Source organism: Conger conger, chromosome 11 (genome assembly GCF_963514075.1).
Source record: "Conger conger chromosome 11, fConCon1.1, whole genome shotgun sequence".
Lineage (NCBI taxonomy): Eukaryota > Metazoa > Chordata > Actinopteri > Anguilliformes > Congridae > Conger > Conger conger.
Genome location: NC_083770.1, coordinates 47973780 through 47990607, shown reverse-complemented (window position 1 = coordinate 47990607; position 16828 = coordinate 47973780). Strand labels below are relative to the sequence as shown.

The 16828-nt window shown below is 48.4% G+C and overlaps 1 protein-coding gene across 11 annotated transcripts in view; it reads left to right on the top strand.

Annotated features, from left to right (window-relative positions):
• Positions 1 to 270: 270 nt before the first annotated feature.
• acacb (acetyl-CoA carboxylase beta) overlaps positions 271 to 16828 on the top strand; it is a 44698-nt gene continuing 28140 nt past the window's right edge. For 3 of the 11 annotated variants that reach the window (XM_061260364.1, XM_061260363.1, XM_061260359.1), the window contains exons 1-12: positions 275 to 587; positions 2915 to 3551; positions 9175 to 9307; positions 9475 to 9613; positions 10557 to 10666; positions 11108 to 11189; positions 11658 to 11756; positions 12174 to 12283; positions 14245 to 14355; positions 15020 to 15229; positions 15811 to 15981; positions 16337 to 16498. In XM_061260364.1, the coding sequence (XP_061116348.1) occupies positions 2935 to 3551; positions 9175 to 9307; positions 9475 to 9613; positions 10557 to 10666; positions 11108 to 11189; positions 11658 to 11756; positions 12174 to 12283; positions 14245 to 14355; positions 15020 to 15229; positions 15811 to 15981; positions 16337 to 16498 (1944 nt within the window). In that variant the 5' untranslated portion in view covers positions 275 to 587; positions 2915 to 2934. Of the gene's footprint in view, positions 588 to 688; positions 1327 to 1830; positions 2072 to 2914; positions 3552 to 5561; positions 5684 to 6059; positions 6188 to 6278; positions 6379 to 9174; positions 9308 to 9474; positions 9614 to 10556; positions 10667 to 11107; positions 11190 to 11657; positions 11757 to 12173; positions 12284 to 14244; positions 14356 to 15019; positions 15230 to 15810; positions 15982 to 16336; positions 16499 to 16828 lie in introns of those variants that run through there. The other 8 variants (XM_061260369.1, XM_061260362.1, XM_061260365.1 and 5 more) reach the window with 8 other exon arrangements.

Here is a 16828-nt window from a genome sequence, read left to right as displayed (position 1 = left end):
TTGGTGAAAGGTTAGCTCGTGGAAGTTTGTCTCGCTGGACCCCGTCAAAATGGGCCACTTCATGGGTACCTGCGCTCAGACCGTATACACCGTTTATGACTGCGAACATGCATCCTGACTACATCAACGTACGCCGCCAACTTTACAAGAATGGAATTAACGGAAGCAAATTGTTTGCATACAAGTAGTTTGCACATGGAATGATACGTCAGCAGCAGCTTTAACAACAATAACTGCCTAACCAGTCATTGGAATTACTGCGAGGGAGGCGGGGGGCAAATATTTGTCCCTCTACCCCGGAAATTAGGATAAATTGGACGAGTTTAGGTCGGTTAAGGTCCGATTTCATCTTTTACATTGAAAGAATGGACCATATATGCCTTCCTGTATTGCCGGGAAGGGTATATTTATGAAAACATTGGCAAGGTTATTTACAGTGCACTTGACTTGATAAGAGCCATGGCCACATTTAGCTGGACACGATAAGGGCGTGTATTCTGATCAAAACAATGCGGGCAGATGAAAGTTTGCCCGAAGGCTTTAGTGATTCATACTGCAACAACCCACATCCACAATGACTGCAAGAGGTAAGCGTAAATTAGCTGGAAATAGTATTTAGTGAGCGTTTGGTGGTTTTGTGAGTCCTGTTGTAGATTGCATGTTATTTCCTTTCGTGTTAGTGAGCGAGCAACGTTTTTGTTGCCTTTTGTAGCTAACGTTAGTGTTGCTAAGGGACGGATAAGGTTCGCGGGCTACGAGGCGAAAACTGATTGTGATTTCGTCTAATGGATTTTTTTTTTCAACCCAGAAATTTTGAGCAGTGAAACTATTTATCACATAGCTACAAGATAAATGAAGACGTTGTAAGTTAGCTAACGATAGCTTGCTGGTATCCAAGTGGTCATATTGTGGAAGTAGTAACATGGCTAACGTTAGCTAGCTGGAAAACAAACCTGCAAGTTTGTCCGCACAGTAACTGTTATTTAAACTTTATGATGCACCTACTCCCTGCATGTGTGATAGCCAGTCACACACTTCGTTCTGTAATTAACAGTTTGAGGTACATGGCATGCAGTCATTACGATAGTCCGAAATGTCACTCAACAATGATTTTTGAGCGACTATAGTGTTTTGCTATGAATATGGCAACCGAACCGATGGTCGATGGGGTAGCAAAGTGATGGAGGAGCGCGTGAAACTACCCGAGTATTGATGCAGAGCGAAGCCTGAATCGCTGGCAAAGACAGCGAGTTACAACAACATCCTTGACTCTTTGTTGTTCATCCGGAATAATCTCGGAGTGATACGGCTGCACCTGCTGTAAAGGTAAAAAGTGAACACTTGCTCAGCATGTTCGTGACCTTCACTATGGAAAGGTCTGCTCTCGTGGTATTGTGCAATTTCTGTGAATGCGAGTTCGTTCAAGTACTGGTGGGACATCCTTTCTAGTTGAGTTAGTGGCCTTTCTTTGAGACCAAAGTCAACCCTTTCAATGCCACTTTTTGAGATATGTTTTTTGAGGTATTATATATAAATATTTTTTAATGTTTTTTGAGATATTTAGTCCGAATTACAAGGAGAGATTGTGACATTTTAAATGGCCCGATTTGAAGGGACAGACCTTTCTCCTCCTAGCATTTCCTATCTTAAATTGTCCTTGTTTGCCCCTCAAGCTGCCCCCACCCCCTCCTCCTTCTCCTCCCCCTCCTCCTCCTCCTCCCCCCTTACTCCTTAGCTGACAGCTGACCTTTCCCCTATTTTAGCACAGCCGAAGGATCACCACGCTGGTGCGTCCTCTCGCGCTGTCCGCGCAGCTGTCAGTGACACGCTGTTTACGGGTGACGGTGAGGGAATAGCCTATGGCCTGCCTCCCGCCTCTGAAGTTAAGCCGCTTCAGGGAAATTGCAGTCACCCGGACAATTGCCTTTCTGCGTCCATTTCCGATCTCGGCTGAGGGCGTGCGTGGGCATGTTCAGTGCGCTGCCCGTAGATTTGTGTGCGCTGCCATTCTCGACATTGGCCAGAGCTTGTAGAGGAGGGGTAGACCCCGTTCTGTTTTCTGCGTTGTGAGGTAGGTAGTTATGCCTCAAGCTAAGACAAGCTAAGGACATGCAGCAGAGATGTGCATCGACTTCATCTGTTTGATTCATGTTGGTCTTGCTGTTCAGTTTTTTTTTTCTCATAATTTCAGGACTGCTGTCCGAAGACATGCATAGCCTATGTATTTTCTCAGGGTGGTGTGGAGGAAGGTTTTCCGTGCATGCCTGGCTTGTTTACATGATGAAATATGATGTGTATGCACAGAGTGAAGTGCATTTAAAGGCTGTAGCCCTCCATGCCCCCCCCCCCAAGCTGTCCCTTGGGTGGTTCTGTCAGGCTAGTGTGAAGTTTGCTTTGTAATGTTAGACTTTTGTATTGCACCCAGTTCAGATGATAAAGATAAGATACATTGCCCAGGTTCACCGGGTTCTGTCGAGAAGGAATTGGTTGATAATGGCTTCAAATAAACTTATTTGTATTTGAAAAAATCACTCACAGATGAAGCAAATAATGATTATCCCGTAACAATGGCGCATGTCAAGGTATGGGATATATTAGACTGTGAGCAAACAGTTGGTTCTCGTATTGCTGGATGTGGGAGAAACTGGCAGGTGTAAAGTAGGGCTGCACGATATGAGGAAAATATGCGATGGCGATAACGTTGCCGAATATTGGGATTAGGATATGACTTGTGATAAATTAACAATTATTCAAGTGTGCACAGTGTGGGGAACAGTAGCTTAATAATTGTGTGTTTGCATTTGTGTGTGTGTCTGTGTTTGTGTGTGTGCGTGTGTGTGTACGCGTGTGTATGTGTGTGTGTACGTGTGTGTGTGTGTCTGTGTGTGTGCGAGTTTGTGTGTTTTTGTTGCAGATTCTGCAGGACCCCCTTGAATGATTCCTCTTCTGCTCTCCGGACTCTTGATCTTGTGGTTGTTGCGGCGTTTTGTCAAGACCAGGTTGATGCTCGGGAGCGGAGTGAAAGTTCGGGCCGAGGGTAAAGTCCACGAGGAGGAGGAGGAGGAGGAGGAGGAGGAGGAAGTGCAGTCCAGGCCGCAAACCCCCGGGCCCGCTCCCGCCCTGGATCCCACACAGAGCCGCTGCCCCGTGCCGACTCAACCAGGAGCTACGTCTCCAGAACCCGGAGGGACTCCCCAAAGAGCCCCTGCTGCCACGCCCGGGGGCGACAGGCCCAGCGCGGGGGCGATGGAGCCGGCCCGGGCCCCTGCAGAGGCAGCAGCAGCAGCTCTCCCGCCCGCCCCGCCCGGCCGTGGCCCGGGTCCCGGTGGGACGGCCCGGCCCAGCTTCCGCAGGGGCTCCCAGGCCCGCGAGCGGCTGAAGTTCATCCTGGGGGCGTCCGAGGACAACTCTTCAGACGAGGAGCCGGAGGGGCCTGACGGACAGGCGGTGGGCGGGGCCTCCTCCAGTCGCGCTGAAACGCCGGCGTCTTCTGCCCCGTCACATGACGCCCAGTCAGGGACGTCTACTTCCTCTTCCTGCTCCACCATACGGTAAGGACCGCACACACGCTGAGGGAAACAGTCTCTGTTGATTCTGTTATCCATTGTTTTGCTCAGTGGTGAACCTCACGGTGAACCGTGAGGGCTCTTTGGGGCAGCCTGTAGCGTAGTGGTTAAGGTGCATGACTGGGACCCGCAAGGTCGGTGGTTCTAATCCCGGTGTAGCCACAGTAAGATCCGCACAGCCGTTGGGCCCTTGAGCAAGGCCCTTAACCCTGCATTGCTCCAGGGGAGGATTGTCTCCTGATTAGTCTAATTGACTGTACGTCGCTCTGGATAAGAGCGTCTGCCAAATGCCATTATTGTAATGTGTGGTGAAAAGTGAGGCTTCCAATTGTTTGGATACAGAACAAGAAGAGTAAAATGTATCCACAAGAGTAAGAGGTGTAGCATTAATAGGTACATGCAGCTGCTCTTAAAAGTGATTGCACCATCTGCCACGTATGTGAAACCTGTCATGGCCGACATTGTGGTCTTGAACCTTTTGTGTTGACTGTGTGGTTTCAGTAAGGGGTTTGGTTCTTGCACCATGAAACAATGGACTCCATATGAAAAGTATTTCAGAGGTCAAAGGTCAAACACTGGGTTTTGCCTAGGGACAATTCATTCCAGCTGCCATTTCTACAGGGGAGTCTGTGCAGACTACAGACCCATTCACTCACTCTTGGTAAATGGTAAATGGTTGGAATTTATGTCGCGCCTTTATCCAAAGCGCTGTACAATTAATGCTTCTCATTCACCCATTCATACACACACTCACACACCGACGGCGATTTGCTGCCATGCAAGGCCCCGACCAGCTCGTCAGGAGCATTCGGGGGTTAGGTGTCTTGCTCTGGGACACTTCGACACAGCCCGGGCGGGGGATCGAACCGGCAACCCTCCGACTGCCAGACGACTGCTCTTACTGCCTGAGCCATGTCGCTCTCTTCAACAGGAATGTATTGCACCCTCTCCTCCAGTGGATTATCTGAACCGCTCAGTTATGTACAGTCAGTGCGAGCAGACTGCAGCTGGCCTGGGATGATTAATGGAGTCGCTCTTCTACAGGCAGGGAAGGTCACTCCCATCAACCAAACCCCCCGCCCCCCCCTCCCTAGTGACCAAAGGAGCACAACCCTGCAGCTAATAGGTCGCACTGGCAAAGGCAATTCGACACTTAGTAGATAACCCCCAAATCCACTGCTTGCGAAGTTGTCCTTTTGTAAGGTTTGAGGAAATTAAAGAATCGTGTAGTTATCAAAATGGGCCCAATCAGGTTGTATCAGCTGTATTACTGTATTTTTTTAAAGCATACTCTAGTTACTGTTCTTCTGTTAAGGTGACATAATGCTATTGCTATTGAGCAATAGTGTAATGAGCAATCTGGACTGGACTAACTCAAGAGACTGCAGATTTCAGTTCTCAGTTGGGGTAATGTCATTGTACCCTTTAGCAAGGTGCTTAACATGTATCCATCTATAAAAATGGATTGTGATTGAAAGCTGTGCAGGTCACTGCAAAATAACATGTACATGTATACCTGTATGTAATGCAGTGTAAAGTTAAAGCGGTCACATATAAACTGCAGTGATGTCTCAGGGTCACCAGGGGGCACTGTTGTACCACAACAAGCATTTGCCTTGATTGCAGGCACAGCCCTGTTGAACACCAAGTTCTCTGCACAGCCTGACTGTTGCATGCTGCCCCTCTGTTGTTGTTGCATGCCACAAATTGCTGTTCTATTATTGGAACAAGGGGTTCTGACTTTGTCTTTCAAAAACGTCGTAAACTGCGTGTCCCAACTTGGTCCCGAATGGTTTTTCTTCCCAACACTGGATGTGGCTTTTGAGAATGTCCAGCAGATGTTTGATTCTGCCATAAAATATTCTGCAAGATATATTCCATGAAAGAGCGTGGTAGAGAAGGTTTCCTGGGCTGCGGGGTTTAATGGGTGATCGTTTGGATATGGTTGGCCAATTTCCTGACTTGCCAATTGATGCTTTGGAATTTGGCTGAGTGAGCTGGGGACAGTTCGGTAGAGGGTTGCAATGCTGAGGGTGATTTAGTGTTTTAGTGTTTTTGGATTTTCTGAGACCACACGGGCAGGATGACCACAGAGGTGAAGCTCACAGCGGACGGGGGTATGGTTCCTCGTTTTGTTTCCCTTCTGCCAAATTCATAACTCGAGCGGTGTTATCTTTTTCCACTGTCAGTTGAGGCTGACTGTGAATTGGCGTGTGCTGAATGTTTGATAAACGGAAAGCGTGCTGCAGACGTGTTCTTACAGGACACCGTGAGGACATGACCGAGCTGTGTTTCACAGCTGTTATCGAGACGTGTGTGTGTGTGTGTGTGTGTGTGTGTGTGTGTGTGTGTGTGTGTGTGTGTGTGTCTGTGTGTCTGTGTGTGTGTGTGGGGGCAGTGAAAGCACTGGAATGGATTGTGGGGTGGGGGTGGTGGGAAATGGGGGAGGGGACCAAACTACTGGAGGGAGCGGAAGAGAGAGAGGGAGGGAGGAAAATAGGAAGGGGTGGACTGAGGTCTTAGCTTTTGGCTGTGGGATCTCTACCCTTTGTCCGTCTGAATCCTATAACCATGGACGAGGAACGGAGGTCGTCCCTCAACTGGTTGCAGTACCTAAAGAGGTTAGTCGGGAGCGGGACCTTTTATATGACAAGCCCGGTCTTGTGCAATTTCTGTCCGTGTCCTCCCGTAACCCCTTTGCATTGAGGAACAAAGCGGGCTGGCTCAGTGGCGCGTGGGCTGGCGGTGGGTGTTGTGCGGCTCTGATGTTGTTCTGTGCCGCGGTGGGGCGATCGGAACGGACCGTAACGGAGTAAGTTCTGCGAAGGGTAGCAGTCTCTCGGGGGAAAGTGTTTAGATTTGCAGGAAGAAGTGCAGATACCATCAGCAGGGCTGTTTGGACAGCAGTGGGGTGATTTGCGGAGCGCCGTTAGTCTTGTGCTGGAATGTGGGTCTGAGGAGTTGCAGCGAATGAGAAACGCTTACAGCTGAAGGCACTCGCTTTTATAAATGCTGCTTATTCCTCTGCTTTCAGTAAATGCTTTGTGTGCTACTGAGCAGTTTCTGTGGCTTTCTTGCAGGGAACTTCTCCCTGTGCTTCTGTTTTTAATTTGTCTGTTGTGCACATACCCGGGCTGGCAAGCCTCTGAGGCAAGACCTGCCTTATGTAATTTTACCAGCTGTTTCGGGAGTAGAGAGGGCTTAGGTGGTTGAACATATCCGCTAAATGCCAGCGTGTTTCTTCACACAAACACATACACATACTGTACACACACACACACACACATACTGTACACACTCACACACACACACATACTGTACACACACACACACATACACACACACACATACTGTACACACACACACACACACACACACACACAGACACACACACACACATACTGTACACACATACACACACACACACACACACATACTGTACACACACACACACACTCACACACACACACATACTGTACACACACACACACACGTATGTACTCACACACACACACACACACACTGTACACACTCACACACACACACATACATACTGTACACACTCACACACACACACGTATGTACTCACACACACGTGGACAGAGAGAGGATTCAGTAATGATAGAGATAGATCGAGGAAACCGTTATGAATAGGAACATACCGACCGGTCTTTGTTGAGGGAACATGCTCTGTGTGGGTCAGAGTCTGCTCTCCTGAGATTAATCATGTGTGAATTGGAGGTAGGGGGAGGGGAATATCTGTTGTGCATTTGGACACATATAAATAGACATGCTGTTATGAAAGCATCATTTACAAACATATACACATATTTCCGGGCTTGGGACTGAAGCTGTTGGCTGTAGTGTGATTTATTGGCTTTCTTTTTATCATTTACAAACTGGAGCGTAACTGCTGTTAGTTTTGAGATCTCAGTAATGATGCTGAGGGGTAGTGTCCTGCCTTCTGTTGGCTGGCTAAGTGACTGGCTGGCTGGGGAGCTAGATGGTTACCTATCTAGGTAACTATTATTTGAAAAGGGTTTAAAAATGACAACACAGAAATATACATTCATTTATACCACATGAGGTAGAATATGTAGACAGTTAGATGATGATTATTTCTGTGTTGTCATTTTTAAACCCTAAACTAATCTAGTTGTTGCCATGGGTTAACTAAAATGCGTAGAATTGATCGCAGTGCTCCTGTGAATTTAGCTTTTCAGCAACAAGGTCCCGTGTCCCCTAATTGCACATGAGATACAGTATATTATGTACCAATCAGGTGCTGGTCAAATTATACAAGATGCACTTGCCTATACAGTAAATATGGTAAATTCTTTCTTCCATTTAAATATTCCGACAAGCAGTAATACACCTCTATGTGTTCCTATCACCACCGAAAGGCCTTTGCGTTGATTGGTCCGGCCTCGACACTCCTCCAATCAGTGACACTCTTATCAGTGACACTTTACTTTTGCACTAAGCAAGATATGGAAATGGACATAGTGTTGTTGTTGATATTATTATAGTTTTTAAATATCTTAAATTGGGAAGAAAATAATTTAGTCAAATCCGAGTATCTTGTACACATAGTTGTTTTCACATTTTAATTAATTTTATTTTCAGGTCACATGGAAGTTGTAAGCTGGACGTGGTCACGTTAAGAGTTAAGACTCGCAGAGCATGCAAAGCTTGATAAAATATTAACCGCTGATTGGCCGGTTGCGGTTACACTCCGGTCAACATTTACCTGGCTGTACAGTGTAGGAGAATCTGTGAGCCAGGAGCCATGGCCTCAGGTAAAAACGCTGGCGTTGCCAAATTGCACTGCGTGAGTGTGTCTAATGTGGGTGAAATAGCTGGTGATTTGATAAAATGTTAATAACAATCAAATTTCATGACCGTAAGTCTTGCGGCTTCATCCTGCTGTCGACTGGAGTGGAACCCGTGGCCTTTAAGCCTTTGAAGTACCTGTCAGGTGTGTCATGGTTCACAGATTTGGTTAAATGTCTGTTAGCGTTTCAGTCTGTTTGTTAGCAAATTGTCGGCTTATAGACGCGGAAACACCAAAGGCCTTTACAGAGCCGCACACTAACTCTGAAGTGGTTCTTCGCAGGGTAGACAAGGAGAACTAACAGCTATTTATGGCTGTGTGTATAGTGTTATCTTGGATTGTTTCTTTTTAGTTACAACTAACATTGCCTTTGTATAAACAAGGATTCATTTTTCATTTTCCTTTTTTAACATTGCAGCCCATTGTCCAATCAGTCTAGCAGATCCCGATTGATATGAATTAACAGGTTCATTAGCTCTCATTCCTCACTTAAAGGAGAACGTCAGTAAGGCTGCACTAAATTAAAGGTAATCTGTGGTTTTAGCGTGCAGGGATTCATACCTTTTTTTTTTATTGCCAGACACTTTGTTGCTGATAAAGCCCTCAGTTGTATTATGGTGGTGTGACGTGGAGCCAGGGTTTCTAGGGCACTCCAGGTCATTTGCATTTGTGTGTTGAGTTCGCTTCGTCGGAAGCGAACTCAGCCGTGTGGCGAGTCTGACTCACCCTCCTCCTCCTCCTCCTCCTCCTCCTCCTCCTCCTCCTCCTCCCCAGGCCCAGCATGTCAGGCCTGCACCTGGTGAAGAAGGGCAGGGAGCAGAGGAAGATGGATCTCCACAGAGACTTCACCGTGGCGTCCCCGGCCGAGTTCGTCACCCGCTTCGGGGGGAACCTTGTAATCGACAAGGTAGGTCTGGCACCACCACGTAGGGTTGTTCACTAGCAGGGATTTTTCTGTTGATTTTTTTCCTGAAACGAAAATGTCTCAACTACATGTAGAGGACTTCTCTCGCTGTCTGCCTGTCTGTCTCTCTGCCTGTCTGTCTGCCTATCTACCTGCCTGTCTGTCTGCAGGTCCTGATAGCCAACAATGGCATCGCAGCAGTGAAGTGCATGCGCTCTATACGCCGTTGGTCGTACGAGATGTTCCGGAATGAGCGCGCCATCCGCTTCGTGGTGATGGTCACCCCCGAGGACCTGAAGGCCAACGCAGGTGACCGGCTGTCCTCAGGCCCTTTATCCGCCACGGGGGTCCACACTGAGCTCGATCAGACCCGTCTGCACACCGCCTGTAGCAGGCAGATGTCCGTGTGTGGTTTATCACAAGTAAAAATGAAGGTCTTGTCTGAGAGTGTAGAGATCCTAGGGGTGTGCAACTACGGTCCTCAAGGGCCGGTCTGTGCACTGGTTTTTGTTCCAACCAGTTGCCTTGTTTTTAATTTGCTGACAGCTCTGTAAATGACCCTGGTTCTAAGGCACAGTAAAATCATCAAGATACACTTGCAGTCTGCAGCTGTAGCCAGTACCATACACATGTCAGATAAGATAAGATATGACTGAGTTGATTAAACAAATAAAACCACAAGTTGGCACAATATCCTGATACGGATCGGCCCTTATGGTGCACCCCGGGTGTAGAAGGAGGAGGTGGTTGCTCTGGAGACGGAGGAGGTGGTTGTTCTGGAGATGGAGGAGGTGGTTGTTCTGGAGATGGAGGAGGTGGTTGTTCTGGAGATGGAGGAGGTGGTTGTTCTGGAGATGGAGGAGGTGGTTGTTCCGGAGACGGAGGAGGTGGTTGCTCCGGAGACAGAGGAGGTGGTTGCTCCAGAGACAGAGGAGGTGGTTGCTCCGGAGACGGAGGATGTGGTTGCTCCGGAGACGGAGGAGGTGGTTGCTCCGGAGACGGAGGAGGTGGTTGCTCCGGAGACGGAGGAGGTGGTTGCTCCGGAGACGGAGGAGGTGGTTGTTCTGGAGACGGAGGAGGTGGTTGCTCTGGAGACGGAGGAGGTGGTTGCTCTGGAGACGGAGGAGGTGGTTGCTCTGGAGACGGAGGAGATGGTTGTTCTGGAGACGGAGGAGGTGGTTGCTCTGGAGAACGGAGGAGGTGGTCGCTCTGGAGAAGCAGCATTAACCCAGCAGTGTGTCGTCCCACCTAGAGTACATCAAAATGGCGGACCACTATGTGCCAGTCCCTGGAGGCGCAAACAACAACAACTACGCCAACGTGGAGCTGATCGTGGACATTGCCAAGAGGATCCCGGTGCAGGTGAGTCAGTATGGTCTCTACCTGCACTCCTGTGACAAGGATAGAGCAGCACCTGGTGTTGGTCTAGGACCTGGGCTTTCAACCGCGGGTGTGCAGACTCCTGGGGGTCCATAGAGGTACTGCGATTGCACTCTCAACCCAAGTTTGCAATCTTTAGGAAAGTTTACGTTGGGGGGGGGGGGGTCCCTGGGATACCTTTTAGCCTGGGTGGAAGTCTCTGGATCAAAACCAATTCTAGACACCTGGTCCAGAATATTCTAGAAGTATTATGTTTATTTGCCTTCAGCTCACACTTAAATAGCATTATTCATTTCCAACAGGATGTCAAAGGAGCTGAATGATAATAATAAAAAAAATATCTTCTTTGTAAAAATGGCTTTGGTGGGGCGGTTCCCCTGGTTCTGGGGCGCTGTGTCCTGACCACTGGCTCTCTCTCCACAGGCAGTGTGGGCGGGGTGGGGCCATGCATCCGAAAATCCCAAACTTCCAGAGCTGCTGCAGAAGGCCGGAATATGCTTTTTAGGTACGTCTCCACAATACTTTATGAGGCTGGTCAAGATGTCACGGTTAACGTATGGGACGTGGTTTCTGGTTTCAGTGCAATATGTGTTCACTCTGAGGCTCGTGCAACTGTGGAATTTCGAGTTGACTACTTTGCAGAAGATATATCAGGGTTTTCCATTAATTAGAATCTTAACCGACCAAGTTTTTATCTTATTTTAGCTTTGTAGTGGTCAGAGTAGGTCATAGAGACCTCTGCCATAGCGTACTTGGAATCGCTGTGCTTTTTGGCATTTTCAGTTTAAGTACTCGTACTGCTTTCTCTGTTTCTTCCTCTCAAAAAAATGTACCTTCTGCAGTTTTATAAACCATGGTGGTCACATGATCAATTAATCACTAAACCTTTTGACTCAGGGTTCCTCTAGTCAATCGAGTAGTTGACTGCTGTAATTGGCAGCAGGCCAAGCTAATCGATGGTCGATCCCTCCAGGTCCTTCCAGCAAGGCCATGTGGGCCCTGGGGGATAAGGTGGCCTCCTCCATCGTGGCACAGAGCGCGGACATCCCCATCCTGCCCTGGAGCGGATCAGGTGCAGTACTCTGCTCTCAGGCACTCATCAGGGCCGGGCGCAGGTGCATGACATCACAGATCACCCCTTCTGTGATGTCATCACCCGGCGCCTGCTGTGGTTAACCCTTGTGTAGTCTTGACATTCTGTACACTCCCCTTAGTCCGAAGGGTCAAAAATGACCCGTCTTCACTAAACACATAAAATATAGCAGCTTAATTTAATATTAATTAATTAAATTCTATTTTGCATGAAGAAATAACCTGTCACTCATCACAAACTTTCTCATCAAAATATAATTTAGGGGGTTTTCTCTACTGTTAAACATAGTGGCAGGTCATTTTTTTTACCCTTAAGACAACACAAGGGTTAAGAAGCTGAACTTCAGCGGCAGAGTATCTTGTGAAGCTGAAGGATCTTTGCTGCCGCCCGTTGCAGGACTCCGGGTGGAGTGGGCGGAGGAGGACCAGCGGCTGGGTCACGTGATCAGTGTGCCCGCAGAGCTGTACGCGCGGGGCTGCGTGCGCGACGTCGACGACGGACTGGCGGTAACGTCCGCCCCCCCTCCCGCTTGAGCGCAGTGTCACTGACCCTGCACAAATAACCCTGCTGGGCACATCGCGTCTTATCGTGTTAGCATAAGGGGCGGCCTGTAGCGTAGCGGTTAAGGTGCATGACTGGGATCCGCAAGGTCGGTGGTTCTAATCCCGGTGTAGCCACAATAAGATCCGCACAGCCGTTGGGCCCTTGAGCAAGGCCCTGCATTGCTCCAGGGGAGGATTGTCTCCTGCTTAGTCTAGTCAACTGCACGTGGCTCTGGATGAGAGCGTCTGCCAAATGCCATTAATGTAATGTAAAGTGTCTTGAGTTATGGAAGTTTCATTTGAAGAGAAAAATATGAGCATGAGAACATGTCGAAGCTGTGGTGCATTCAGTATCTGGATATGGGTGGAATCAAGATGGCAAAAAGTGGTGGCTGATGTGATTATGGTGTTTGCTGCACATGGGAAAGTAATGTTTAAGCACCCTATTCTTGTAATTCAATTTTTAAGCATTGATTTTTGGCTCATAAAAGTTTTGAGTGAAAGAAATGGTGTTGACAGTGCTGTGCAAATATAGCCACAGACTGCATCACTGCAATAGAGAGAGCAATCAACATCAACTTTGTCATTCAAGTTTTACTATTTTTACTTTTAGCGGCCCATGTGCACAAATGTATTCCATTTCAAATTTGAGCTTCTATATTATTTGTGGTTGTGGTTGCTATTTATAGTAGTCCGTATCATTTGGCTGTGATTTCTTGAACCGGAATGTTCTCAGTCAGACTGGGAACAATCTGTTCTTTTCCGCAGCAGTTCCGATTTGGAACGCTATACGTGAACATTCTATGCTTTCAGTACGCCTGCACAGTGCCTGTTCCACACGCGGCAGTGCTGGAGTGCCTGTGTTCATGCCAGGTTTTTTATTTTATTTCTTTTTTTTTTTTTTACCTACATCTGACTTCATTTTTGAAATGGAAGTATGCTCCAGTGGTGACTCACTTCTTCACTGGACTGCAGTAAAAGGGTTTCTCTAAGGACACGTTCATGAAAAATGTCAGATGAAATTAATCAGTGGGCTACTTCCTTCCATAAGTAGGAGAAATCTTGAAATGGATTTGATTGGCACTGGACCTGTTTCGCAGAAGCACGATTAGGGAGTTAAGGGAGAAAACGGAAAACACGGAACCCTTCCAAAACTGGAACATGGACTGAAGGAAAAACTACTGTTCCAGGTTTTACGCAGTGCTGTTATCCAGCTAACTCCATAATCCTGCTTTGTGCCCTGGCGCGTTGGATACACCCCCCATTAATCCCATTTCCCACGAATTGAAGAAGTTACGCCATCACCGTGCACTTTTGGCGCTGAGTAACGCGGGTCCTGGTGAGGAACTCTGATGCGTATGAGGAGCGGCAGATGAAGTAATTGTACTTCCCTCTAGGGTCTTTCAGCGCACTTATCCCTGGTTATGGGTATTGTTAGTAAAACAAAGTTTTACCAGGAACCAGTAAGATGACCGTTGTCACAGGAAGAAGCAGATCCGATGTTCGTCATTAGAAAACAGGAAAGTTTATTACAATCAGGAAAATGTTCCAAAGAGCAATGGTGTTTGGGATGTTTTAAAGGATTACATTTGCATATATTCAAATATGTCTACAAATCCAAGTGTAACCTCTGATTGGTGGTAAGGAATTGCGCCTATCCCGAGCACCTCCAATCGGGCCATTCAAATCCTTAATGGTTGTGAGGCCTTGCCCCACTCCCCCCTGGAGTCCAGTGGAAAATCCCCAGAGGGGGAACCTTGAAACTGATAGCGGTCATTATCATATGTGAAGTGGTCCAATACACAAATTCGTCTGTCTCCCAACAGTATGCACTTTGTTGTACGTCGCTCTGGATAAGAGCGTCTGCCAAATGCCAATAATGTAATGTAAAGTGTGAAGTATGCCGGCCTGTGTGTGTGTTGAAGGGGGCGGAGAGGATCGGGTACCCGGTCGTGATTAAAGCCTCTGAAGGCGGCGGGGGGAAGGGCATCAGGAAGGTGGAGAGTGCCGAGGACTTCGCCGGTTCCTTCAGACAGGTGAGCGTTCAAGACCCCGTTACCCTCCGGCGTTTTTCACAAACCTGGGGACGTCCACCGTTAACCTGGACCAATTTGACATGCCCCCAGCCTTTTTAAACATCAGTCGAATTCTTGCGAAAGTACTAAGAATTACAAAGGAAAGGTGTATTGTCACTAATACATCTATATTATAAATCTTTCATGTGATTGCACTTTTTGTTGGTAACATGCTTATCTGGAAATTATTTAATATTTGCAGCACTGGTTTTGGACTGAACATGCATTTACATAGTTATTAAAGGATGTATCTGACCAAGGTCTGATCCACTGAGAAGATGGTGGGACTATGACCATGTTCTGAGTGATGTGCACGGTCACATTTGGTTGTTAGTGATGTGGATGGTTCTGAGTGGAGTGATGTGGATGGTTCTGGTGGAGTGATGTGGATGGTTCTGGTGGAGTGATGTGGATGTTTCTGAGTGGAGTGATGTGGATGGTTCTGAGTGGAGTGATGTGGATGGTTCTGGTGGAGTGATGTGGATGGTTCTGAGTGGAGTGATGTGGATGGTTCTGAGTGGAGTGATGTGGATGTTTCTGAGTGGAGTGATGTGGATGGTTCTGGTGGAGTGATGTGGATGGTTCAGAGTGGAGTGATGTGGATGGTTCTGGTCCTGACGTGCAGGTGCAGGTGGAAGTGCCTGGCTCGCCCATCTTCGTCATGCAGTTGGCGCAGCACGCCCGCCACCTCGAGGTCCAGATCCTGGCGGACCAGTACGGCAACGCCATCTCCCTGTTCGGCCGCGACTGCTCCGTCCAGCGGAGACACCAGAAGATCATCGAGGAGGCCCCGGCCACCATCGCTGCTCCATCCACCTTTGAGCAGATGGAGAAGGTACGACGACCGCAACAAAGCCTTAAATATCCGTTCAGATGGCGCCGCCGTCACACACCTAAAGTAACGGACCTTGATGCAGGCGTCGGTTCGTTACAGTTGCACGCCGAGGACCGGGGGTTCGATTCCCGGTCCTGTCAAAAGCTGAGTTTGGCCGGCTCTCATGGAGCGGCGTAATTGGCTCGCTGCTCCGAGGGAGGGACTCAGCAGGGACTAGTAGGGATCGCCACGTGCACGCACCCCGGTGCGCCTTGGAGCAACAATCGCGGGCTGTGAGAATGAGACGGCCTGAAGAAGGCGTGCTCCCTCTGGGCCGCTGAAGGGACGGGGTCGTAAGCGGTGTATCCCCAGCTAACACTAGCTGGATTAGATAGGGTACAGTTGGCAACCAAATTGGTAGAAAAAGGGAAAAAATGTGAAAAAAATCTTTAAAAAAATAATAATAATAAAAATAAAAATACATTCAGTTTGTTGCAGTGCTTAAGGGCCTGAACTGAAAAGTGTACGGTGTGATTTGTATGAACTTGGTTGTCATTCCCCTCCACACCAGCAGGCGTCACTGTCTGTGCTCTCTTTGGCAGTATGCCGTGCGGCTGGCTAAGATGGTGGGCTACGTGAGCACGGGGACTGTGGAGTACCTCTACTCTGAAGACGGAAGCTTCCATTTCCTGGAGCTCAACCCCCGTCTGCAGGTGGAACATCCCTGCACGGAGATGATTGGAGATGTGAACCTCCCAGCCGCCCAGCTCCAGGTCCGGTCAGTCAGGGCTGCCCGCCCCTGTTCCTGGAGATCTGTCGTCCTGCAAGTTTTCTTTTCCACCCTAATTTGGCGCACCTGATCCTACTAATTAGCAGTGAGATCTCCAGCTGTTGAACGAAGTGTGCTTTGTTAGGGTTGGAGTGGAAGTCTGCAGGACGGTAGATCTCCAGGAACATGGGTTGGGCAGCCCTGTTCAAAGTCAATGTCAATCTCACAGCCTTAAATACTGGCTTTATCTTTGCCAACTTGATAAAAACGCATTGTAGTCATTTTAATTTAAAAAAGTCATCAAAGGGCTTAAGCCATGACGACGGTAAATCGCATCCGTCTTCTCCCATCGCTTGCAGATTGGCATGGGGATCCCCCTTCACAGAATGAAGGACATCAGAGTGCTGTACGGGGAGAGTCCGTGGGGGGACACGCAGATCAACTTTGAGGCCCCCGAGTGCACCCCCAGCCCCAGGGGCCACGTCATCGCGGCTCGGATCACCAGCGAGAACCCCGACGAGGTGAGGGAAGGGTCAGGGTGAGGCCTCGGGGGCCACATGGCTCAGGCAGTAAGAGCAGTCGTCTCATTGGCTCAGGCAGTAAGAGCGGTCGTCTCATTGGCTCAGGCAGTAAGAGCAGTCGTCTCATTGGCTCAGGCAGTAAGAGCAGTCGTCTCATTGGCTCAGGTGGTAAGAGCAGTCGTCTCATTGGCTCAGGCGGTAAGAGCAGTCGTCTCATTGGTTCAGGCAGTGATAGAATAGAATAGCTTTATTGTCATTGCACAGTACAGAGCAACGAAAGTAAGTGAGTAAGAGCAGTCGTCTGGCAGTCGGAGGGGTTGCCGGTTCGAT